Consider the following 26,144-nt stretch of genomic DNA (forward strand, 5'->3'; position numbering starts at 1 on the left):
TTCAACTAGTCTAAGTACCATACGATCAACTGACTAAGCAAGTGCATGGCTCCGATTGGTTAGAACGGACAAAACAGTCTCCAGGTCCGCCAAAATTATTGAACCTTATTCCACTTCCGCAACCTTATCGCATGCGACACCAAATTCAGTACAATCGTAAGTCGCAGTCGACCTGCAAACCTCAAAACGGCACTGCGATCAGGATGGTGGTGAAGATTCGTCTTGCGCGCTTTGGGCGCAAGAACTCTCCTTTCTACAATATTGTCGTCGCCCATGCGAGGTTAGTTTTATTTATATGAGCCACTCAACCAAAAATGTTCCCAACCGGCTGGTATCAAGCTAACCACTGGAATAGAACGGCACGAAACAGCAAGCCGCTCGAGGTCATCGGCACGTACGACCCGATCCCAAAGCCCGACCCGTATGATGACTCGGGAAAATTGCACAAAGACATCAAGCTAGACACACTAAGAGCTCAGTATTGGATCGGTGTTGGTGCGCAGCCCACAGATACTGTTTGGAGACTATTATCAATGGTATGAAACAGATTTCTCAACTTTTGCTAGTCTTACGTCATGACCGTAAACGCGTGAAGGCATAGGGATTGTATCAAATACTAATTGGATGCTGACTACTCTCCAGGTCGGCATCATGGAACCAAAATATCGAAATACCGAACCACGGACTCCGCCCCCCATGCCGCGCGAGATCCAAGGCGATTCAAAACCCCAAGATCCGACAAATTAAGAATTGACATATCCGTGTATACAAAGCGTATCGCGCCTCGTAACCTTGGTATGGGACAGTAACATTAAGAAGGGAGATCGTCTAAGTCGACTTGCACGATTTTATCCTCTTTTTATAGCAAAGCCAGGCTCTTGGACTTGGAATATGTCCACTGAGACGGTAGCTCAACCTAGCATGTATATATTAGAAAGCAGGAGGGCTTACTCTTCGATACGTCTTCGAAGATTGTATAACTATCACCATCTCAGGCATAATGCTCGTCGAGGCATCTAAGCCATCTAGATGACAAAATAACGAAAAGAAACGAACCAAATACTGCACTCGCTGGTCTACTGTTAAATACCTTGCCAAGCGCGATAAAGTATCAATGTGTATCATATGCATTGACCCATCTACTAGGTTGACAAGTTCGAAATCAAATATTATTATGAATTAACTAACCCTCAAAATGGTAAACATGGAGTATATACGTGATATAGTTTTAGGTAGCCAAACGGGCTACTTCTTTTAACGTATTCTCTACTACTTAAATCTTGACTAAAAAGCGTAATTGGTTTTTAACCCATGTAAAGTGCTATAGGACGAGCCATTCCGATGTTATAATGCATGGAACATATAGTAGGGGTGAAAATCCTCCTGTCTCGCAAAGAACTTACCAAATGCGCCGAACTGAAGTGAAGCGACACTGAGCAAATAATAAAGCTGCCTCTCTCAAAAGCAGCTCAACTTCGCCTACTCACAGACCAGCTCCCCCACCATTCACAGTCGGCGCCGGATTCGCATCCGGAACCAAAACCCAATCCTTGACGCTGCCCTTCCAGTCGCTGGTTCGTATATCATTGATATGCACCAGTATAACGCGCACCTCCTCGCCCGCAACGAAGCACTCGCGACCACCATCTTCCTGCCCTCCCGGTGTCAGCCCACCCGCAGCGTTGAACGCGACGCCGCCCTCGGAGTCGAAGGTGTTGTTCTCGAGATGCTGGCTACGATAATATTCCTCCTCGGCCGAGCCGCGGGATACGAGCTCCGCTGTCCCGTTGATTGTTGCACTGATGCTGGATATGGCGCTCGTGTTGAGGTTCAGCAGTAGCGATGCTAGGCTCGATCTATTCTCGGGTCCGGGAGAGCCACCCGACATCCTCCGGCCCTGGGTTGGAGGCCTATGTGAGACCCCTGCAAGCGGTTAGCCGTATTCTGGTGCCTTTTTTTCCTGATAATAATCGTCAATTAAGGGTGCTCACAGTCGTGAACTAATAAGGAGACGTTAGGGTTGACCACGAGGTTATTAGTCTTCTTAGACGAAGGATTCGTCGTCATGACGATAACCGGCGCGGAAGAATATTGTGAAGAAGGGATATAAGTGTAATTCATCAGTGACACGTGCGGTTGGTTATCGGTACATGTCGCCAGGTGAAGCTATACCGGGGTTCTGGGTTAGCGGCCGGGGGGTCGAACATGATAAGCAGGGATTGGCGGGGGACTTACAAAGCGAGCATTTTCGAGGCATTGGACGACTTCCGGAGGAAGTGACGTAACCAATTGTTTGTGTGTGTCGCCGGCCGAGGCCTCGTGGTTAAGAGATATCTGATCCATCGCGTCGGTGGTGAGCGTTGGGGATCTCTTGTCGCGTGAAGTGGTTTGACGATGGAGGGGTCAAAAGTTATAATCCTACATGTATCAGCGATCCTATCAGCGATCCTATCAGCGATCCTATCAGATCTCCCATGATGACGCTAGGGTTGGGGCTGAATCCCTGGAATACTCCACTGAGGCTAGAGCTAGGAGCTTGGGCCATAGCTAAAAAGACAAGCAGGAGCAGGGGATTAGAACCGCGGCTTTTCGCGGGGGTGGGTCCGCTTACTTACGGCTTTCATCCATCTCACCTCGAGGACGGCAAGATGGAATGGACGAAGTTATCTTCTTTCCCTCTTATCATTCTCTTTTAACATACCTATTTCAATGTATTTACTCTATAACTTAATACCTATACTGTTCCTACCTCTCATAGCCACCTCATGAGGCATAAGCCAAAGGATATATCACTTTAATCTGAACATATTCAAAATGCGTTCAATTAAGCCAAGACATATCCGCCGAGGTCCATTTCCCCGTTACCTCTCATCAGCTAGTTCTTCTATCCAACTGCATGTTACTCCTATAACATCTCTACTAATTGCAAACCGCGGTGAGATTGCATTGAGGATAAATAAGACGGCTGAACGCCTCGGTATAAAAACTACAACGTTATATACTGACCCGGACGCCTCCGCACAGCATGCTTCTTGCTCGCCACATTCCATCGGTCTTGGTGCCGCTAATGGATACCTTGATGGAGAGAGGATAGTGAGATTAGCAAAGCAGCACGGTATTCAGGCATTACATCCAGGTTATGGCTTCTTATCGGAAAACTCCGCTTTCGCCAAGAGGTGTGAGCAAGAGGGAATCGTGTTTGTTGGGCCACCTGCTCAAGCCATGGCAGACATGGGAGACAAAGCCCGAAGCAAGGAGATTATGACTAAAGCCGGCGTACCATGTGTACCCGGCTATCATGGCAGTGAGCAGGGCGAAGCGGAGTTGTTGCAATATGCGAAGGAGATCGAATTCCCAGTCTTGCTAAAGAGCGTAAAGGGAGGTGGCGGCAAGGGCATGCGTATCGTCATGGAAGAAGGAGAGTTTATCCAACAGTTGAAGAGCGCGCGAGCAGAGGCCAAAGCTTCGTTCGGAGAGGGCGGTGAGGTTATGCTGGTTGAGAAATATATCGTACGGCCAAGACACGTCGAAGTGCAAATATTCGCAGATAAGCACGGTAACTGCGTTGCTCTAGGAGAACGGGACTGCAGCATACAGCGCCGCCACCAAAAGATATTGGAAGAGTCGCCGGCTCCAGACTTAGATGATGTCACAAGACTAGATCTATGGGAAAAGGCCAAGACGGCGGCCTTAGCAGTAGGCTACGTGGGTGCGGGAACAGTAGAATTTATTTTCGACAAGGATACGGGCGACTTTTACTTCATGGAGATGAACACTCGACTCCAAGTTGAGCATCCCGTCAGTGAGATGGTCACGGGGACGGATCTAGTGGAATGGCAATTCCGTATTGCAGCTGGAGAAAGATTACCATTGACACAAAAAGAAATTATAGACAGAATTCACGAGAGGGGAGCGGCCATTGAAGCCAGGATATACGCCGAAAGTCCCGAAAAGGGCTTCCTACCTGACTCCGGGAAGCTTGTTCATCTGAAAACTCCCAAGGTCGATGAGGACATCCGAATCGATGCTGGTTTTGTTGAAGGCGATACTGTCACCGAAGCCTACGACGGGATGATTGCGAAGCTCATCGTCAGGGGTAGGGATCGCGAGACTACTATTAGGAAGATGGAGCTCGCTCTACGCGACTACGAAGTCGTAGGTTTGAGCACTAACATTGAGTTCTTGAAGCGTCTATGTAGGTCACCGGCGTTCATAGAAGGAGATGTCGAGACGGGCTTTATCGAAAAGTGGAAAGAGGAACTTTTCGATCCCGTGGTAATCAAGCCCGAAGTGTATGTGCAAGCGGCACTTGGTGCGTTTGCTTCTCAGGCCGCGGAAGTTGTTGAGCCTCATGGAGAAAGTCTCGGCTTTGGCTTAAACAGCAGTGAACGAACGTTCACTTTTAAGTCCCTGGATGTGTTAGATCAGAAAGAAGGAGAGGTGGTGAATGTTAGCATAACTCAAAAAGGAAACAGCTTGTTCGACGCTCGAGTCATACGGAAGGATGAAGATCCTCAGGTTTTTGAAGATCTCGTGTCTTCTCCCGTTTCAAGCTCCGACAAGACTAGTCTAATAACCTATTTCCCCCACACGCGGGTAGAAACGACAGTGGTCCAAGATCCCAACAACGATAACAAGGTCACCGTATTCCAACTTGGGACTAAGACGGAATTAATACTAGTATCTCCATCCTGGTACGAGAAAGCCTTGGGGTTGAAAGAGGTCACAGGGTCGGTTGCAGCTCCGATGCCTTGCAAGATCCTCAAGAACGAAGTCAAGGAGGGTGATAGAGTTGCCAAAGGAGCCCCGCTTGTTGTGTAAGTCCCCTTTCCCATTTTCTGACATGAAAACTCGGAGGTGTGCTCATATCAAGACCAGTATCGAATCCATGAAGATGGAAACAGTCATTCGATCACCACAAGATGGCGTCATCAAGAGACTCGCGCATAAAGAAGGGGTAAGTCTTTGCGTCTTACTAGTTAGGTCTCGTGATTGCTAACTCGAACTAAAGGATAAATGTAAAGCTGGCACGGTATTAGTGGTGTTTGAAGAAGATAGTATGGAGTAAGATTTAAGTGAGGATATAGTAGAGTGTTGCTAAAAGCTCTATGTTACACATGGTGTACGGTTTACGTGACTTGATTTATGACGAAGCATTATATAGGTAGTCAATATGACATGAATATCCTCTAGCGGGAATAAATTTTACTAACAGCTCATATGAGTCTAATGTCATGTCGAATTTTGAAAGTAGTTGGTGTTAGTCAACCTTTATAGAAGTTATGACACCAAGACCATACGCCTTTTGAGACATCAAATTTAAACCCGACTTAACATTAACTCGAGATACCACCAGTGGTTACTTACATAATGCAACGTCAACCTAAGCCCAACGTAAGTTTATTATCAGATGAGAGTACTAGGATAAAACATAGGAAAGCAGGGCCGTTAAGTACATAGGTAGGTTTTAGCATCAACTAGCAGTAGTGTCAAGTCAGAACGCGACCATAGGAAACACTATCTCCTAAAAGGAATATAACACAAGTAGAATAAAACATTGAGATTTAAAGTCACTTATAGCGTCCGAGGAGCGCAATGAAGGCTAGTAAGGTATTTTTAATAATTAAATTCTATGTGTTAGTCTTCGGCAATTGGAGTTTAGATCAGCTCAATCCTCCATGCGTAACCGCGACATATAAGACTTATCTCGCCTATAGAATAGTGCAACTAATAAGAGAAGAGTGGATCACTAAATATAAAATGAAATATATACTAATATACCTGCTAGCTGTTGCCGATGTTCCTAAGGGGCCAACGTGCGGTAGGTAGGTACATAGACACTTAGCAGAGCTCGGTATAAGTAGTAAGTTTAATTCGATTGCTACCATATACTCGATCAATATTAATTGAACACTTGTCAATTCGCCGGTCAGGGTAAACTGTTTATTAATCTACAATAACTAGAGCTTTCAAACGGATCACTTATACTTACCTTAGGTACCTATATCCCTACAACTGTCTCTCCCACACATCCACTTCTAAATCCCCTCGCTAGATATCCATATGTCCAACCCTCAATCCCCATCCCCATCCCCATCTTGATTTACCCGTTTACTCCTACTCTACCACCTCCTACGTCATACTCAGTCCCATCCGGGGGGGCGCCGAATCAGCTCCCCATTAGCAGCCACCTAGCTATCTCGGCCTGCCGTTCTGGGCAGCGCGGAATCCGTTATGTGTCTACTTATCTGTCTCGTGCGCGCGCATGTCCAAGCCATCGCCGCGCCACGGCAGCGCCATCAAATCGCCGATTGTCCGGGAAACGCCTCTTTTCCCCATATCCACCCTTCTTTTCTGCCTTCTTGTATCTATATATATATATATAGTACTCTTTGCGGAAGCGAGAAAGACAGCAAGCAGGCAAGCAAGCAAGCAAGCAAACAAGCACGCAAGTAAACAAGTGAGCCCGCTAGCATGATGTCTCAGCCCACGGTTGCCGGGTAAGTAGGTACTCAGCGCCGTAAGCATTCTGTATTTAGAAGCGTAGCCTAGATTGCGATGGGATAGGATACGATGTATCGCGCTATGTTGTGATGTATTGTTAGATAGGCTATTCCTACCGACTCCGCGCATGCGCATAACGTGTATTTCTACTCGCCGCTTGAAAAAAGACTCGGATAGTCAGGCAACTAGCAAACCGTATTAGACACGAGCGTAGTACGTCTCGGAACCCCTCCGGGAAAGTATAATAATAATTGCCATAATACTAATAATAATAAAGTCGATCTCCTCAAATGTGACTATACCCCCCCACAGCCACGAGCGCCAAGGGGGTTTGACCAAGACCAAGATTAACAATTTAACATGAGCCATTGGCCGGTGCGATCCATCCATAGGACTTCTCAGATACCTAACATAGTAGTCCGTGGCCGCGGCTGCGGCTGACAGCATTTCGAAGCTAGGCTACTTTATCTTGTATGGCGTTGCCTACCCGCTTGCTCACCCGCTTGATTGCTTGCTTGCTAACTACATACGTTGTGTCCCGTGTAACGCAATAATATACGGTAGTGTGCGAATAGGAAATAGCACCGGGTCCTAGCGAATGCAGGAATCCTCTCGTACGCCACTTACCGTAAGGCCAATGTTCTTCCCCGACCCTTGGTAAAAGGCAGATGTTATACCTAGTAGGTAGTAGCAGGTAGTATATAGGAGGTAGCATGGGCATATAGAGACAAACATAGATAGGTCATAATTTGAAAAGTAGATGAGGACGTAGCATCTAGATGGATAGGCAAGCATCTAAGTAAGGTAACTGTGGCGGGGCCACAGCGTCACCGTCGTATTCTAAGGCACGCACCCCGCGGGCGGGATCGGGGTCGACGAGGGCAAGATGGGCAAGATGGGCAAGATGGGCAACCGTAGGTAACACCCGCGGCAAGTAATATATGACCCCGTCGAGCACCTCCTTACCCGCCTCGCTTTGGTTGGGCGGAGAGGACTTGCAAAGGGTATGATCTAGGTAGAGCGAGATGGGAAATCGCAATATCGCAATATCCTTCATCAAAGGACGTGATTGTGACTGGGTGGGCGCGCAGCTTGGTGGCTAGATGCACGCGATGCGTGTCTTGGAGCCAGCCTATCCTCTTTCCTACCTAATATCCTAATACCTAATATCCTCCTGATCGGCGGTCTCATGGCTACGATATGATTGGCCCCTCTCGTTTAAGCAAGCTTGCTGCATATATATTATTATACATACCTATTATCCAAGCTGTTAAGGGAGAAGCATGATATGCGATGCGCGGAAGCCGTAGATTGGCATAGGACATGGGGGAAAGGGGGGCGAGAGGGCGATATTCGGGGTTTCGTCTAGAACCGTGATCCCCATTCCCCATTCCCCATCCCCGGTCGGCGACCCAGAAGATCAACGAACGCGGCTGTCGAAACGGCTGCGGTGGGTAGAACGGCCCGGAAGCGAGTGTAACGTCTCTCTGTGCCAACCTAAACCTAAGGGGTACATGACCCTGCTTCGGGAATTACCTGACCAAATGCCAAACGGCGTTTCTAACCGCTGACCATGACTAGGCGCTATTTGCTGCCGGATCATGGATGTAAAAAGAAAAAAAAGAAAAATTCTTGTTTGCGCGCACAAGGACGGTGAGATGGAGCGCAAAGGGATGGGCGAAACCCTGAATTTCTAGATGGCAACGTGCTAATAGATTGGCTCGGCATTGCGATATAAAAAATTAAGCGTCATTAAGCGTCTAGATACGGTGCTCGCTGCGGGAATCCTGCAGAGCATCCTAGGAATCCTAGACTGACGAATGAGGTATGCCGAGTGGACACCGGCATAATGCGGATTATAGATGAGAAGGGAACTATCGGGAGATCCATCTCCTCACCCATCTTGAACTACGTGACAGGTCGTAACAAGGCTCCTCGGTGGTCGTGTGTGTTAGTTAGTCTGTTAGTTAGTCTAAAAGCAAAGCAATGGTACTGAGGACATATTTGGTTCGAATGTGACCTCGCTCTCTCGTGTCCGTTTGCGGGAGGTAAGACAAGTAGCGGGTGGATGTTGTTGATGTTGCTTCATTTGTAGTGAAATCTCAGCAGCGGTCGGCGGTTTGCGTCGTGGGCGTCCACACTACCTAGGTAGGTATTTCACCGGCTTGGCGTAACACATATCGCGATTTTCTGCACGCTCCCGTTGGTTGGCTTGGTCTGCTTACAGCATAGCTACCTTACCTATGCTTTTTCTGAAGGCTGTTAGAATTGTTAAAACATGTTCGAATTTCGATATACGGATGACCCAAGCATGATAGGTCTATGGAAGTCCAGATCCTTCGAAAGATCGTTCTAGCTCTGCGATACTCTTCGTTTCAGATATCCTTCTTACGCACACACCTAAACAATAATATGCGAAAAGGCGATGTGTTGTCCTTGTCTATAAGCAACTCTAGATCCTAAGGTGCATTTAGCTAAAAGCCAATATGATTCGTATGAAAACGCCTTGCATGTTCTCTCTATACGGCTTACCTGTTGTGTAATATGATAGTACAGATATAACTTCCTGATAGTATGCAGTAGGTTGTACGTGACAGAGCGTACAGCAGAGCAAATTGACAGAACGCCGTTAGCTGTACGATCCCAACCTCACGTACGAGAATTCTAGGTCGCGTATCTATCCACGCATATTCTCCAGAAATTAGAGCTTAAATTCCATACATTTCAATGGCCCAGAAATAGAGGCGTAGAATGGCTTATGGAACTACCTCCTATCCAATGAGCATGCCGAATAACTAGGCTGTTCCAATTCTACGGCGACGGCCAAGTGCCAAGTGTCGATCTCTTCGATTTTATGCAGATATTACGATAAATCCGGATGCTTCCATAGCCCCCAAGCTTAGCTCGAGCTCTAATCAATGCATAGATTGCAGCTTGTCGGAAGACTTACGGTCTAATACGTCAAGGAGACTGGTTGAGGTTGTGACAAGAGAGGTAAGGCAGATGGATATTCCCGCTTCTCTTCTAGATTCGCACTGGACCCTGATATCTGTTAACGCACGTGTGTTAATGCGATACTCGTCGTTGGTCCGAGAGTTCCGAGTACAGTAGATCGCTGCCGACAGCGGCTTTAGTCTCCAATGGCTTTAACTAGAAGCCGAAGCGTAGTAGCCGTGCAGTTTGGATGGAATGACAACCAGCGAATCACAAGGGCAGCGGCCGTAATCTCTTCTAGGAGCCACATATCGCGGTGCTTCAAGGGTGTTACTATAGGCCGAGGGTGGGTGGCCTCGACGCAAATGGAAAACGTATTCTAGTATGTAATCATTGATCCACCCCACGGTAACAAATGAAGCACCTCTTAGTCCACCGCTCCCGGGTTTAATATCAGAACCGCCTAAAGTTAGGTAGTTTAGAGAGGGTACTGAGGAGTCGTCTGCGGAGGCTTGAATTCCCCAACACTAGACATGGTTGGTATGAATAAGCTAGTTGTAAGACGTGCATGCAGGTAAGATGTTCTGGAAGAAATCTCGGATGTTCGATAGATGATGCCAATGGGGGGGGGGGCATGTTGCCGACGTCTTCGATTCGGTTTGCAGAACATATACATAGAGCAATTCGGTACCACTAAATATCTCTAGAGCTCGAGGGACGTATAAGGCTTTCGCTTAGTGATATAAACATAGCGTATCGACAACTTTGCAACCCTCCAGACCTGTTAACCCTTGGCGTACATATCGGTGCTGGTTAAGTCTTAGATTGATCCAGTACCGTGTTGCGGTGGCGGTGGGAAGGCGGGGTTAAAGCTAGAATGTACATACATTATTATGTACGTAGTAATAGGTAGCACTTGGCATGGGCCCCCATTGGAGTTCACCCACGATCCTTCAACTGATGGATATCAGATAGGTATAAGCCTGGGTCTTAGCTCGACTTATAAGATGAAGTGCGTGAAGAAAGACCCCAAGGAGATATATCCGCTCTTAATTACCAATCCCCAATCCCAACCTACTATTGCCAGTTATTGGGCGATCGTCGAGGTATTGTTCTTCGAAGAAAGCATATAGACATGATTTCATCTCACACCGTCTTTTCAGCCCTAAGGTTTCCGGGAGTATTAATCGAATCCTCTTAAGGACGAGGCAAGAAGGCCCATGGATCCTACGTGGCCTTCCCCTCGCAGGTCCGTCTATGTCAGAAATAACGGCGCTACTCCCACATCTTCTGAGTTAGTTTCTTAATAAAGCATTACTTACCTAGGTAGTTGCTCGACGTATCCATCTCGCGCCATCATGAGGCTCACCTGAGCACCAATTTAAAAAGCTTGTCACGTAGAGCATGATGCGGATTGGTGGGCGGATTGGTCTAGTTCGGCGTCGTTAGGGACGACGTGATGATGATACATACTTTCTATCCTCGCTTGTGATGCTGTGTTATGATGGCTTTTCTTTGTGCTGGTCTGCCTTGTGCCACCAACACATATCCCGACCCACGCTCATCAAGTTTACGCTACGGATTAGTTAGGTTCATGAACCGACAGTATAACACGTATGTACGGTATGTATGCATACCTAGGTAGGTAGGCAGGCCGTGTATCACCCATTGTTTAGGTATAATTGCCACCAAATGACGTTTCCCTAATACTATGGATTGCTTGCTTGTTTTTTCTTTGCATCTGCTTTGCATCTGCTTTGCGTTTTCCGGGCCGGCTGGCAATTCTGTAACGCTTCAGCCGCTGGAGAGATTTCCTTTTTGGCGCCGGAGAATCCTGATTCCTGGGCTGACCGGAAAAGCTAGTCTCATATTGCCCATGCTTTCTGGCCGGTTTTTATCGTCAAAAATCAATCAAATGACCCAACCGAAAGACCAGCGACGAATGGGGATTAGAAGATGCACTACTCGGCTCCCATGCCCCAATACCGTGTGAAGTTGACGATATCGCGCAACGATCGTGCTTCGCGATCCTCCGGTACCCATGAGAGAAGGTACGTAGCGGTCTTGGCCATCGATATACCTTACCCATCAGAGCATGGTGCTGCATTCATCGTAAGCACCAGTCTGGGGTAAGGAAAGATCTGGGTAAAAGTTCTCGGGTTTGATAGCGTGAAGGATTCTACCTCAATGTACGGTTATACCAGGTAGATAAACTGCAGTACAGCCGCAGTACTCAGAAGTGATATGTCAAAAATAGTAGACTGATGGACCATCTAGACGAACGACTATCAGGTTAGCCAACAATTAGTCTGGGTCTTTTACGCCTTGGTTATTAGTCCATCCTCCTCCATCCTAGGGAAATGTAGAGCCATCACACATGATGACCAGCCACCAGCCAGCCAGACAAGCCAGACAAGCAGACAAGCCACAAGGTCGAAAATGCAACATAGGACATTTGGCCGAGAAGTTCTGACTGGCTCATATATAGTGCATTATCTATGCATCTGCGTAAGTAAATTAATTGTAGGTATTTAACATGAATTATAAGGCTATAAGGTGTGGTTTATGCATAGAAAAGCGCGGGAAGGTGATAAAAGTGGCTTTTTTCTAACATTAAAAGGCAGAAGTTGGCGATATACGCCGTAGACATTATTAGGTACCGCTGTGCTACTCGGTACCTAACCGTTTTGCCTGTTGATCTCTTGTGATCGCTAACCGACGTCAAGCCCAACTAGCTTGAAGCATAGACGCACAGACCTTACCTAAGTACTTACCTAAGTAACTACATAACTAGTACATAGGTAATACCTGGAGTATCCTAATTTACAGGGGATTTTTCTAGGTAACACTCTCAGGGGTCTGCCGTACTCCTGCACGTGTAAGTCGTGGACTTTGTCTTCTTACATACTCACATATTGCAGATAGATTGGATAGGTCATCGATTACATATATTAGACTTATATTATAGGTAAAAGCTTCGTAAGGAGTTTCTAGGAAACTTAGGTACGTACGGAGGTATGCAATAGATAATGTGCAATCCTTCCAAGGTTCTAAAGCACTTACACGTCGACGTAGATCAATTGTATACACATATCGGGAGTGGGGTTAGGTACATACTGTCCAGGTGCACTTTATCTTTGAAAAGGTAAACGGGAACTTCCCGTTGAAACATTGAACCTTGAATGTATCTCCATAGTATTTTACATACCCAAAGTACGAAGTACCTACATGTAATACAGACATGGAAGTATACAGACAAGTACCTACCTTGGTAAAGTACATACCTAGCTTATAGCTTCCCTTTGCCTAGGGTATTTCACTTACCACATAAGCAACCCCATGTTACAGGGGGGTCGGTACCACTACCGCTGGATGTGTAACCCCGACTTGATTGATCGCTTCTCGGTGCTCATCTTCCTTTTAGACAAAAACCCGCCCGTTACCAACTCTCTGGATCCCCTCTTGTCTTCTCTTACTTCCTTCTTTTTCCTCCTTCTCCCTCTTCCTCTTCCTCTTCATCATCCTCCTATCTCCCGCTCTCTCTTTCCTGCTTCCTTCTTTTTTATCACTCTCGTTTCTCTTTTATCTGTCGCTGCTGGTTACAGCCCGAAGAGAAGCCCTAATAATTCCTCGCACGAGAACAGCCAGGCGGATCCAGACGGAACTAAAGTTAATCTATGAGCTCTGAGCTACTTGCAGCTAGGAAGCCCACCCCGAACTTCAAGGACCATCCACCCGGTTACGTACTTGGAGCTTTCATGACCCGAAGCTCCCAAGCTTGGGGTCAAGCTCTGGCTCGTCAAGCCCAGGCACAGGCATGTTCCAGCCTCAACCCACCCCATATTCCTCGTACGCTTCCTATGGAATCCACATAGCCAACGCAGAAGTTCCCGAATACGCCTTCCAGCCCACTCCGCTGGGACAATTCGGGACGGCGCAAGCTGGCGGTGCTGGCGCAGTTGCAGGTGGTAGACCAGCAGCCGTCGACTTCTTCGTCTCTCCCATCTACCATAACCATAATCCTCTAATATCGCCTCCCGCATGCAATTCAGGTCATATTCCTTACAACACCACCAATACCAATACAAACAACCCGGCGATACCCCACAATCATCATCAAAATCATCGCAACATCAAGATGGAACCACCACATCCAACCGACCTTGCTCAGCAAGAAGCTGCAGCTCGCGAATTCGAGCCTCAGCTGGTTGTAAGTACTATTTTTATTGCGATCCTCTTCTATTGACATCGTCCATCCTATCTACACCGTATATAGCTATATATTTAGCTCCTATCGCCATTACACTTTGCGCTTTGCACATTGCCCCTCCTCGTCTCCACCGGAAGCATCAAAACGCTCACATTTCAACGGCATACAGAATCCTTTAGTCGGCGAGAGACGACCAAGCACGATAATCACGGAGGAGTATGCGAAGGCAGATCCTATATATGTCGCCAAAACTATGGTTAGTCAAACCCGAGCTCCAGCAACACAATCGAACTCTTCCAATTGACTCGTCGTAACATCGCAGGCATTACCCCAGACCTATTCCCACTATCGCCCTGTCCAAGGTGACGGTAATTGTGGTTGGCGAGGTGAGTTCCGACATATTTCCTACTTGATATATCTCGAGGATCCTCCTGCGTCACGTACGCATACCCCGCAGTTCATGCGTAGCCAAGTCAATTTAGGATCTGGGTCCTATCTAAAATATTCTTCGATCGATCGATGATCTACTTCTGTGAAGATAAGGCAACTTAGTGGGGACAATATTCAACTTTTCCATCACCTCACCTAGTTCTCAGACTCATAGTATCCTAAGTTGACTCTTTGCTGTATCGTTGTAGCGATCGCCTTCGGTTATTTCGAGACGTTAGTACGATGCGGCGATATAAATCAAGTTCAAGGCGAGTTGGCTCGGTTAACAAGCTTGAACAAGTTCATCGAGACCGTTGGGGGACATAGTGTCTGGCTGTTCGAGGATATGGTTGCCGTAACGTTTGACTTATTCAATGAGATCATCGGAGCGATGTCCAATGGCCAGGATGCCATGCTGGCCGTGATGGATACGTTCAACAATCCTGAGAAGTCGCAATCCATCGTCTACCATCAGCGCTTGCTCGCATCGTCATGGTTGAAGGGTCGTTATGCCCATTACGAGCCCTGGATAACAGGTGGCGCCGAGAGCTACGTTCAAGATACCATCCTACCTATTGACCGGGAGATCGACCACGTAGGTGTTGTGCTACTTCACGACGTGCTACTCAAACCAGCGAATATCGTACTCGAGATCGTCTACTTGGACCGGAGCAGCGGCATGGAAGCCAATATTCATCGGATGCCCGAAGAAGCTAACGGTCAGGACTCGGCTGCATTAGGGCCAATAATATACCTGTTGTACCGTCCGGGTCATTACGATATCTTATATCGCGACTCTATTGTCCAGCCTTCACCCATGCCGCCCGCACTAACTACACTGTCGATCAATCGGGCAACGCCCTTCACGCATCAAGAGATTGAAAGCACAGACATGCCGCTTCAAGATTTTCCGGTAGACATGAGTACATTGGCTATGATACCTGGTTTTGGTGTTCCCGACATATCTCCCTTGGGATCTCCGGCCGCACCGTCTCCTATGACAGATCCTTATGCCCATTCTCCGCAGTCGCCATGGATGCCGCAACCGTTTCCAGATGGCCTAGCGACCGGACCTCCACCTCCACAGCCGAGTCCCCCGCAGCAACAGCCAGCAACCCCCATGACATTGCACCCTCTGCGCTTCAGCAAATACAACTTCCCTGACTTGGTTGAGACCAACACGTTTCACGAACCATCTTTCACGACGAATACATTCAAAAACAGCCACTTCAATGTGGCTCATTACAATAATATGAATTTCCAGCCTGAGATGTACAGGCCAGAGGCAGATGAAGAGATACCACATGGAAAAGGCAGCGGTCGGAAACGGAGTAGCGAGCATTGCGCGGTCATCAAAAAGGAGAACAGGGGTTAGAGGTTATTTTCCCCCCGGTCCCATGAGCATTCTTCCGTTTGGGGGCGGTGATACTTCCCGACTATTACACTCACGGCGTTACTTGGTAGTGAAAGACTGCGAGGTACGCGGCCGTTTTACCGGCCGGTGCCATTTATACCACCGACACGAAATAATGAGATGGAGTATCCGGTATCCCTAATACAAGAATTAAGGCCTACGAGTTTGGTATGTAATACGGACCAGAGGGCAAACAGGATAAAATTCCACGTGTATCCGAAGCCCCTCGAAATAATCGGCAAAGCCGAACGCAGATGAGTTAATAAAGTTCGAGCAGAAACTAATATGAGATTTTAATCTGACGTTTATGGTATGATTCGTGATATTCGTAATGATGTTTCGCAGTATATCAGTATATAAATGCCTCGTAAATGCGGTCCAATAGCCGTATCGAAGTAGCTGCTGTACCTTGAATTTTCATTCTAGAACGGAAGCACGAGCCAACGAAGAGCAAGGATTCATTGGTCTCGACTAGCTAGACCCGGCCGCGCACCAAACACTAAACACCTTCGCATCCTCGATCCCAGTAACTCGCTCACTTTTCACTCCCTACATGCCTGGCTAAGGCAGCCAATTCTTGGTACAGCAAAGCAAGACCACGACGGTAAGCCACGTCGCCCTCTGATTAGAAGACTGCACTTTGCCGCTCGCTACCCAGCTAAATATATATGCATACGTGCTTTTCTCTTCCCTGTCTGAAAAGGTTGTCCGTCCTGTCCGCCTTCCTGCACAGTACATACATACCATACTATACATTAGGTATTATCCTATCCTGTCCCAACTTGAAAACCTTAGGTATGTACTTATCCTTCAATCTTGACTCAACGCCGACATCGGCCGCGGACCGCTGCATGGCATCCCAGCATCCCTGATGATGGTGTCCGCAGCGCGTGTTCACTGATTGATTCGTTCGTATATACGATTCCTTCGAGACAGGCAGGCAAGACAGATGGGTGGATGGATAGATAGGGGGCTTAGTGGTGGGGAGGGTCGCTTATACGTAGGCCTGGCTGCTGGCTTTTCGTGGCTGGGAGGTTATGAGCAATCGCGATGCATAAATATGCATGTGTGTGTGTGCGTATGTATGTACGTGTGTATACCCGTACTCCAGCGCGTGTGTAGATCGATCGGGAGGGGCGTAGCCCTGGCGTGGAGACTTTGGGGCTGGGCTGGCAGAGGCGTGGCCAGTCCTGCTTCGTGGAACAGTTGTTCCATTGTTCGTGGTATCTGTCCGTACAGATCAAACCCCCACGATGGCCCTCAGTACTTGGTTGTCTGGCTCAGTATGCGAACACGTGATTCGTTCGCATAAGGCTTCGAAGAGAATACGCAAGATGGGCATCATAGACGTGACGTAAATACCATATGGAAAGATAATAAGGGACTCAAGGCGGCAGCGTGTAGTACGAATCATGATTGCATCACTTGACCCTCGACAAACCCAGCATCCGCGCCTGGTCCCACCGGTTCGAGTTGTAATTCCTTCTCCCACGTCTCCCAGTCCTCTTCCTCCACAGCGGCACCAGGTAGCTCCAGCCTCTCAGCGAACTCGGTAGCCCATGCCTCCGCGATATCCTCAGGCGCAATGCCGTGAGTAGGCAGCAAGTCTGATTGCGCGGCGATACTCGTGACACCCCTATCTCCCAATCCACACGCTACGATTCGCGCCCACGGGTTCGTCGCCTCGGTCCCGGTAACCGAGACACCGACGTTGACCGCCACGCCGAGACCCGTCACATGTCGCCGAAGGTGAACACCCAGCGCCGAGATCTTTTCCTCGTCTCTCGACAAGTCATTATCCTTGCGCACCCATACCCCCGGGTTCGAGGTCGTGAACCCGGTAACGCCGTACACACGGCGCAGCGTCGCGATAGTGGTCTTTTCCAGCAGACAGGTGTAGTCGCGCACGGAGAAGTGCGCATGCAGCGGGGACCGCAGGTCTATAACGGGCCAGAGCACGGCTTGTCCCGGACCGTGGTACGTAGTCAGCCCGCCGCGGGGCGCGTGTAAGACCTCAGGCGCGAAGACGGCAGTAGTGATAGATTCGTAGTCATCGCAGGAGGCCGATGATACGGAGAGAGGGGCGCGCAGACGCGCGAGCTCGGAGGCGGATAGCGGCTCGGTCTGCCGCCTGCCGAGAGTATATATGGGCGCCGGGGTAAAGGAGATAAGGGTGGGAAGCGGAGGCGGGGGATCAGGTCGCCGTGGGTCGTCTCGCAGGGCCTTCCAGGCCAGTAGTTCCTTCTGCAGCCTCGACTGGACGCGGGTCGCCAGGGCATAGGTCGGGTACCTGGGCGGCGTGGTCCGGGGCCACGAGGGAATAGCGATGTGGCGGAGCGGCATTGGATGTCACGCTCTAGGAAGGGGAAGGGGGAGGGGGAGGGGGAGGGATGAGAGAGAGGGATATCTTTTAATCTGGGGCTTGCTTTCTCCAGCAGGGTGCAAAAACTACTGCAATCTACGAGCTGGCTGCACTTAACAGTACCTAGATTATTAATATAATAGAAAGCGGAGCAATGCCTAGGTCGAAAATATTAGAAGAGAGAGAAATGAATTGAAGTTGTTCCGATGTAAATCTTATTGTATTAGGTACCTAAAGGTATACGTACCCAACTCAACTAAACTTAACCCTGTTCCTAGCGCCGTGCAGGCTTAGGCTGTTTACATAGGTACCTACCTAGGTAGGTAAAGATATAGCAAGGAAAGAGCAGGGACATAAGGTCAAGGTGAAGATAGCTTGAGCTCAGACCACTTTTTGTCGGTGACGAGGGAGCTACGATGGGTCCATGGCACGGGACGATCCAGCAGGGGGGTCCTTAAAGCCTTGATCCCTGTTTCCCATTATAATCTTCAGTTTGTGAGCTGTCATTTCTTGGCGATTTAAAAGCTTTTTGCGTTTTTGCGAAAAGTACCTAACCTACAAAAGATTAACTACACTAGCGTAAACTTGTTTTGTTACTTGTTACTCGCTGTCTTTTCCTACATTAGGTAAGGATGTATCCTAGATTAGTGTATGTACCTAGGTACTTACTTTTCTTACAATTCTTCGGTCTCGCGCTCGAATTCGTTTATGTATTTGCTGACAACATCTTGAATGCGACTCGTTCGTCAAAGCCTAGTCCAATCCAGTCTGGTCCACCATGAAAACACCACCAACTGCGCCGCTTTCAAACAGCTTCTTACTCTAATGATTCTCTCTTGATACATAGTAGAAAACACTAGGTCTCTCCTTTACTGATACTTGAGAGATACATGTAAGCACTTGCGCGTTGCAACATTGTGTTGCCTCGCTCACCGCATAATAGATCGCGCACATGATCATCGATGGCTACCTCCTTTTCTCTGCTCACATCAGCCGCAAGATAGGTACATATCTGTTATATCCAAATTACCGATACCTACCCTAAAGTCTAGCCCCCCGGGGGGTGTACGTTCCCGCTGGTGCCCGGTACTTCAGTGGTACAAACCTGTCAAGAGCCGAACGTTATGGCACTTCATTGCCAAATACGGAATTCGCTTATTGGACGCCTCGGGTTGATTGGCAGCTGAGTGTGAATGATCTGCTCCGGGGCGGGGCAGGGAGTGTGTTTAATTCACTGTCGGTCTATCACTTCGTATCGTAAGTATCGCAAGTATCGCAAGTATCGTATGTATCGTACCTATCTCCTGTAGTGTATGCGCAGCAGACTAGTAATCTCGTGCGGCTCCGTTCGGACCAGACACTACCGAACCATGGATGAGGGAGAAGAGGAGCCGAGACTACGTGTAACGGTGTATACCTGTCCAACTAATTGTCCAACAATGGCATATGTAAGTGAGCAGGCCCAACATCAAGTTTATGCATCCTAACATTGAACGGCCGGGATGAGGAAGGAGTGTGCGCCCTATGCCCAGCCAGGCGACGGCCCGGCGTGGGCTCTCTTTACAAATCAACCCCATGTAAGATCTTCAGCCAAGATTGCCGTCCATCCTCGGCTCTAGTCGGGCATTTCAACTCCAGCACCACGGAGCGGACTCCGTATCCACCATGTCGAACACCTGCCTAAAGGATCTCGAGAAAACAAGGAAACGTACCTTGCCAATCCCGTCTTCAGGGCTGATTAGCTGAATGGTAAATACCCCGATGCTTCCATGTCGATATCTGTTGGGATACTTTAGCTATGCTTGAAAAACGCTCTCTCGACGCACACCCCGCCGACCCTCTGCCTTCCTGTCAAATGTTACATGGATACGAAAGTTCGTGCCTGAAAAAAAGCAAGTAGAGCCATTGCAATAATACACGGTCATAGCATAGTCAGCTGGTTCCTAATACGGAGAGCATCGTTTTCTGTCAGCTTCCCCGAGGAGCTTTTCGGCGAATTTGACCTATTACCATGTCACAAGACCTCGGCACAGGCACAGCAGTCCTTTGCCACCTTATACCCGGGCTGAGTAGGACAGCAACCGGCTAATTTCTACTGTACGCTCTAACAAATGCCGAGAATCATCAATTGTAGAATGTAGTCACAATGTTTCATCCATCTCCAAGGGGCTTGATAATGTTTGGTGATAGTGTTAAGGTCTCTTTTCTAGTTAGTTTGAAATGACAGCACCTATCAGCCAGGCTCTCTTTCAATGACATCTAAACCTCCAATTACGAGCTTTTTATTTTCTATTTATAGAAATGAAACAGCAATGATAGCTTAGACAGTGCTCAGTAGTAACCAGGTTTCCAGCTAACCCTCGCTTAGTGCTTATATACAACCTACTTTACCATATCCAATTATGTATTATCTCAGCGAGTGTATATATGGCAGGCATCTAATTGCACAGATTGGGAAGCACGGGCCTAGCTCGTAGTATACTGATGATTGTTTTAACCCATGGCTCATCTCAGAATAGGAGGGGATGTCCCCTTGAATGGACCTGCTACCTAGCGGCTGTCCCGTGGATTCTCAACGAGACGTCTAGAACAAAGGATACTCTCAGTATTACTGTCAGAGATACCCTTTGATGGTTGTCATACACAGAGTGAGTGCCTAGGATACCTAGGTAGATCAGGTAGTAGATAGTATTGAACTAGTGACGCCTGGCCTTCTATCCTCTTACGAGGGCGCTGCGCGCCCCTTATATAGTAGATAGACCCCTGTAGCTACCCCTAACCCACTTATACCCTCACAATTACATATGTAGTTACTGCCCTATTTCGGACTTAGAGTTCTCTAGGGGGTAATAGAGTCGTTTCCATGTCTTCGATATTCATTTCGTGATCGCCACGTCCAGTCTAGATTAATTTATATATTAGAGGCAGACACGCCTAGGTACAGCAACAGTCGACGATATGGCCATACCGCGATATGCTGGAATAAACAGTTCACTATAGGAGGTGCTACTATAGCTGTGCATGAAGTATCAACCATTGCAAGTTAAAAGGGGAGGTTATTGCCAGTTCTAAAAGAGCGGTAGATATAGCGGCTGGTCTACCAGCCTTGCAGGGGTGCTTATATTATTTCTAGTATCATCTGTACCTACGATTTCATCCCCGTGGCAAAATGGCCCATCTAATTATGAAGGCGTAAATTTACTAACATATCATCACGTAGCGTGGAAGCAATACGATACCGTGTATCTTGCTTATAACTCATAAATATATCACTACCCCATCCTTATCGTATCCCAGAATGTTTTACCCCTTATAAGGTAATATCCAGCCAGATATTTTAGTCACTAACTCAATCAACAAGACTTGATTTTCTTGATAAGACATAGAATTAGTTAGAATCTTTAAAATTAAACACAGAAGCAGATATATAAATAATAGACCATTGTCCAGGCTACCCCCAAATCAACGTATAAAGGATAAAAAAATCCCCCCCCCCCCGCCCATACAGCCACTTTCTAAGCCCTTTAAACTCTTATTCTAGGGTTTGTTTTTTTATGGGTTGCTCCTGTGGTGGTTGAAATAAATATAAACATGGGCTGTACAGGCTTTTCAGCAACAGCATCAGTAGTAGGAATAGTAGTGCTAGCGGTAGCGGTAGTTTGGTGATAGTGGTGGTAGAGGTGGTAGAGGTGGTAGAGGTGGTGGTGGTGGTGATGTAGAGATATTATTCGTCAGACGTAAATGTTCCAGGCTATAACGTGATTCGTCTCGTACTTCTTATCCGGACCCTATCCTCCACAGTGGTTGTTATTATACCCCCCCTCCCGTCAACAGAAGGTTGTTTTCATCCAGCATCCAGCGAAGCTTGTATAGGGGATCTCGTGGCCTCCGTCGTAGCTTTGCGTCGAGCCATTAAGCGGTGATGGGTATATCGGCTATACCCCGCGTAACAGCTAGCAGCCGAGTAGTGATATAACAGAGCATGGAGCTCGTCAGACAATATACATATACCACTCAAACCTGTTGGCAGGCGCTATCTCAACCGACATTAGAGATTCGTCGTAATTATCAGAACCATCAAAGCTCAGCTCATCATCGGAAAGATAGCCCGATCTTCGTAGCCCTGATTCTTGGATCAGAAAAGTATGTTCATCCAACTCGTCGGGTTGTTGTGCTTGGGCGTAGCATCTTTGTACATAGAGAATGAACATGCCAGAGGCGATCCCGACGATGATCCAAGCTAGAAGCAATAAATAGAAAATAACAAGTGGGATAGACATGATTACTTCTTCAGGAACATGTAGTATCGTCTCGCCAACAGGCTCAGGGGGGAAAGTGCTAAGAAATGGTCGATTCGATAGGGCTAGAAATAAACGATTACACCGTATGGCCCCCTTCATACGGGCACTCTACAATTTACCTTATAAATTTCTATAGTTTATCCCTAGGGTTTCGCAGCGCAATATTTAATTCTTTTGGTTTACGGTTTGTGATTCTTCAAAGCTCCTAAAGTCTAATTGTGGCGAGCCCAAATTATTTATAAACGGGTAGACTTTAAACCTCATGTATTCTATTAGTTGCCTATAGGGACGACTATATGTAAAAGGAGATCTCTAGAACAATTGGATTATGATATTTGGATACAATAGAACATAGGAGTAAACAAAAGGAAGCTCCTTAGACTCCGATTAGGTACCTAAGCAGCCATTGTGCCAATATGAGATATCAATAAAGGAGGATAGTGTAACGAAATCAAAGCCCGTCTTAGTTTGCATTCTTACTACGTATCTGTGGATGTCGCACGCTCCGGGCTGGCGTAGGATTTAGTTCCTGTGCTCATCTCGATAGCCTTAAGATAAGTTGCATACCAATTTTTAAAACAGCCTAAGTGATATGGTGAGTTGATCGGCTGATTTGTATCCTGGGTCTGACACAGCCGCCATTCATAGCGTTAGGTGCGTACTAAACTATAAACAATATTTATTAATAGGGGCTAGAAAGAGCACGATTATTATATCGTAGACTTTATTTGGCTTATACATGTAGCCTCATATGAGATGGAAAGGAAAGGGAAGTTCGCAAGACTCGGAAATATTATAACTTATAAGTCTCACCAAGGCGTCCAGTTAAGATTTATAAACGACTGTCTAGTTATATAAATTTCTAAGTTTCGAGAACTCTCACTATCAGCAATGATGTTATGGTTCGTACGGGGTATTGGTAGCCGTGATACACAGGCTGTGGCTGAGAGACTCAAGCCTTATCATACAGTGGTAGAGTCATCACAGCATACTAGTTATATCAGTATCACCACTATCCCAGGTGATAATATCCTGCAAGTATAATAATAGTAGTAATCGATTAGCAAGTATAATAATAGTAGTAATCGATTAAATAGAACAATAAATTCTAACCCACCCCTGAAAAGGTATACGGATAGGCCCAATCTGCTAGCCTTTCAGTCTAAATTCCGACTCTAACGAAAATGGATATTCCGTGTATAGGAGAACCACGAGAATATATTAAGCGTCGTCAGCAAAAAGACATTAATATAATTGACTGACGGACTTCGGTATTACCATGTCTTAACCAATAGAAGCTCGATACGTAGTGTAGGTACTTACATAAGCACCACGGTGATTTTTCGAGAAGAAATAGAAGTAGAATACGTATTACCTACGGTGTTCTAGACTCGGATGTCGGATGTCGGATGCCTCGGAGGACACGCCGCAAGCGTAGCACCACGTTATCACTATCTTTAAGCCTCGCGAGAATGACGACGACTCGGCATCATGGTGATCATCAGGATTATGCTATCACGATGATCCAGCTTCGTCTTTTCGTCTCTTTTTGGTTTCTTTGAATGAGCTATATAGATGACGTATGAGTAGAGCGGCTTTTTTAAAAGATGTTGTAAGTGGATTGCAGTCAAGCCTGACCTGTAACATGTAGTACATATAATAAAGGAAGTACCTAACGTATTGATTTCAACTAACGGTGCAGCAGTTATGTACTATAAGTATTTATATACGAATTAATGCATATATTAATTACCTAATACATACGAAATGGGCAATCATAAAGTTGAAAAGGGTCTTGCCGGGAAGAGCAGTCTGCGGGAAGGGAGACTCGGATGTAGCTTCTTTGGTACTATTATCAGGCTATTCGGCAGAGCTAGTCTAATTTAGGTAACGAGCTCTTCCAATAGCTTCGTCAGTGTCGTCATATTGCCCCACTAGGCGTTGGCTCGTGCCCACCCTTTGACGAACCTCTAACGACTTTTCTTTCGATGATCAACACACTCTCAATCGGAAGAGAGACCTTCAACTATTTTATTTTATTTTATTTTATTTCGTTTCCGTCTTCCTCCCCTTTCTCGTTCGTGATAACAACTTTGCGAAAATCTTACTCCATCTTACGATAATACTAATCCCTATCTGGGTTTATCTGGGTTGTATCGATACCTATTCCCTCAAACCATCTGCCCCGACCGCCTTTGATCTCAAACCCTCTTCCGGATTCGTATCTAAGACAACCTAATCTAAGAAATTGTGTCTTGGCTCTAGTTTCTCCTGGAAACGAAACAGTGTCTTAACAAGTGTAAAAAACAGGTACGTGCTGCACACAGTTTTACCTACCCCTTACCCTGCCAGCTGCCCTGGCCCCTGGGTACTTTATGTAGTTTGCCCGTCTCCGCCAAACGTAAATTTCAATGTTTTTATTTTTTTTTCTGAGTTTGCGACCTGAAGTCTAACATTTTCAACCCTTAGCTCCTTGTCAACCATCTTTATTGACACCACCAGTAACATCTACGCACTTCAATCAGGCCTGGCCGGTCAATAGTATCCAAGATGGCGCGTTCAAGTAAGTCTTACCGCAACCACTTTCTAGCTCTGCAACACCGCTAATAGCTCTCCAGACGCATATCTCGCGCCTCTCTCCCTCATCTTCCTCGCCGGCTCCCTAGTGATGCTGTTCTTCGTGATCCTATCAGCCGTCACCGATACATCGCCCCTAAGACAAACCTACTTCCTCTCGGCCCAGACCGGCGGCATAACGGGCGCCCGCTCCGTCACCCAGTGGACCTACTTCTACATCTGCGGTGAAGGCAACACCGACTGTAGCGGCGCATGGCCTGCCCCTCCGCTGGGTTGGGCCTGGTCCGCAAACCCGGCTAATGCGCCCTCTTCTCTGACCGGTGCCCATGGTGGCGATACTACGAGCTCCTACTACTTCTACATGTGGCGGTTCGGCTGGGTCTTCTTCTTGATCGCGCTCGTGTTCTCCGTACTTGCCTTCTTCGCAGGCTTCGTGGCATGCTGCGGACGCTTAGGCTCAGCCATCGCAGGACTAGGAGCTCTCGTCGCCTTGTTCTTCCACACCATCGCCGTGTCGCTGATGACAGCTGTCTTCGTTAAGATGCGTAATGCGTTCATTGCGAGCGGCCGTGATGCTAGCCTCGGTCGATGGGCCTTCGGCTTTACCTGGGGTAGCTGGGCCGCCTTACTGATCGCCACGATACTCTTCTGTCTGGGTATCCGCGGTAGCAACGGTGAGAGTCACACCGGTCGTAGATGGGGCCGTCAGAGGAGTGTGCGGAGCCACCGAAGCTACGACATGAACGGCCGACGTGTTAAGGAGGAGTACGCCTAAGTAAGAGTTTCGGGGGTTGTAGCAACCTAACTATGAAAAATGAACTATATCAAGAAACAAAAATTCTACATGCGAAAAGGGGGAAGGAAAATCAAGAAAAACAAATTGCGCCAGATGAAGCAGTATGAATGGACGGATGGAGATTTTGAGAGTACCACTTCACGCCTCAAGTTTTACGCGTTTTACACGAAGCTTGGCATAATGGATAATAACGACGATAATGACCGACGCAAAGTCACATACGAGGTACCGTGAGCAAGGATACGGAGGAATAGCAAGGAACAGACCAGCAGACAGAGACGATGGATGGATGGACAGTGGAGAATATAATAATTGAGATGCCACAGCCATAAGTTGCGCCTATGCTCTATGTATGCTACAGGTACTTTTGTGCTTACTCGGTCGTTATGGTAGATGATTAATTGATTGAGACTATCTGGCCAGCTTGCAGGCTTGAGTTACATCGTGAGGGGGAAATACTTGTGATGTTATTGTGGAAAGGATGTTGACTACAGGTGATTGAGAGATGATCGTGTTTCATATAGCTAGAGCTTACTGGTTCTCGAACGCCGTGTCTACAGTATCACAGATGCCTACTAATTGAACAATATGTCAACAATCTGTCAACAATCTGACCC

At 47.3% G+C, this 26,144-nt stretch overlaps 7 protein-coding genes across 7 annotated transcripts; 4 read left to right on the forward strand and 3 right to left on the reverse strand.

Moving 5' to 3' along the window:
- Positions 1 to 203: 203 nt before the first annotated feature.
- On the forward strand, positions 204 to 747 carry F4817DRAFT_317380 (ribosomal protein S16, mitochondrial; the record flags this gene model as incomplete). Its single annotated transcript, XM_049300795.1, has 3 exons — positions 204 to 280; positions 356 to 536; positions 643 to 747. The coding sequence occupies 3 exons, from the start codon at positions 204 to 206 to the stop codon at positions 745 to 747; spliced, it is 363 nt and encodes a 120-aa protein (XP_049157495.1).
- Positions 748 to 1,153: 406 nt separating this feature from the next.
- On the reverse strand, positions 1,154 to 2,467 carry F4817DRAFT_342178 (uncharacterized protein). The gene is made up of 3 exons (XM_049303882.1): positions 2,236 to 2,467; positions 1,992 to 2,166; positions 1,154 to 1,923 (listed from the first exon to the last, which is right to left on the reverse strand). Exons 1-3 carry the CDS (start codon positions 2,341 to 2,343, stop codon positions 1,484 to 1,486), a joined length of 723 nt encoding a protein of 240 aa, XP_049157496.1. The 5' UTR covers positions 2,344 to 2,467; the 3' UTR covers positions 1,154 to 1,483.
- Positions 2,468 to 2,586: 119 nt separating this feature from the next.
- F4817DRAFT_161398 (carbamoyl-phosphate synthase L chain, ATP binding domain-containing protein) lies at positions 2,587 to 5,356 on the forward strand. Its single transcript, XM_049298089.1, has 2 exons — positions 2,587 to 4,817; positions 4,879 to 5,356. The coding sequence occupies exons 1-2, from the start codon at positions 2,815 to 2,817 to the stop codon at positions 4,997 to 4,999; spliced, it is 2,124 nt and encodes a 707-aa protein (XP_049157497.1). The 5' UTR covers positions 2,587 to 2,814; the 3' UTR covers positions 5,000 to 5,356.
- A 595-nt stretch (positions 5,357 to 5,951) lies between these two features.
- Positions 5,952 to 6,757, reverse strand: F4817DRAFT_342184 (uncharacterized protein; the record flags this gene model as incomplete). Its single annotated transcript, XM_049303883.1, has 2 exons — positions 6,659 to 6,757; positions 5,952 to 6,583 (listed from the first exon to the last, which is right to left on the reverse strand). A coding segment is annotated over exon 2 (284 nt), but the record flags the coding sequence as incomplete, so codon positions are not given.
- A 5,934-nt stretch (positions 6,758 to 12,691) lies between these two features.
- On the forward strand, positions 12,692 to 15,793 carry F4817DRAFT_342193 (cysteine proteinase). The gene is made up of 4 exons (XM_049303884.1): positions 12,692 to 13,648; positions 13,818 to 13,904; positions 13,971 to 14,034; positions 14,287 to 15,793. Exons 1-4 carry the CDS (start codon positions 13,256 to 13,258, stop codon positions 15,450 to 15,452), a joined length of 1,710 nt encoding a protein of 569 aa, XP_049157499.1. The 5' UTR covers positions 12,692 to 13,255; the 3' UTR covers positions 15,453 to 15,793.
- A 1,059-nt stretch (positions 15,794 to 16,852) lies between these two features.
- Positions 16,853 to 17,877, reverse strand: F4817DRAFT_161470 (uncharacterized protein). Its single transcript, XM_049298091.1, has one exon. It carries the CDS (start codon positions 17,832 to 17,834, stop codon positions 16,902 to 16,904), a length of 933 nt encoding a protein of 310 aa, XP_049157500.1. The 5' UTR covers positions 17,835 to 17,877; the 3' UTR covers positions 16,853 to 16,901.
- A 6,266-nt stretch (positions 17,878 to 24,143) lies between these two features.
- Positions 24,144 to 26,133, forward strand: F4817DRAFT_342198 (SUR7/PalI family-domain-containing protein). Its single transcript, XM_049303885.1, has 3 exons — positions 24,144 to 24,464; positions 24,624 to 24,717; positions 24,773 to 26,133. The coding sequence occupies exons 2-3, from the start codon at positions 24,705 to 24,707 to the stop codon at positions 25,504 to 25,506; spliced, it is 747 nt and encodes a 248-aa protein (XP_049157501.1). The 5' UTR covers positions 24,144 to 24,464; positions 24,624 to 24,704; the 3' UTR covers positions 25,507 to 26,133.
- The last annotated feature ends 11 nt before the right edge of the window (positions 26,134 to 26,144 follow it).

This window comes from Daldinia loculata (genome assembly GCF_022478755.1).
Source record: "Daldinia loculata strain CBS 113971 unplaced genomic scaffold F4817scaffold_36, whole genome shotgun sequence".
NCBI lineage: Eukaryota > Fungi > Ascomycota > Sordariomycetes > Xylariales > Hypoxylaceae > Daldinia > Daldinia loculata.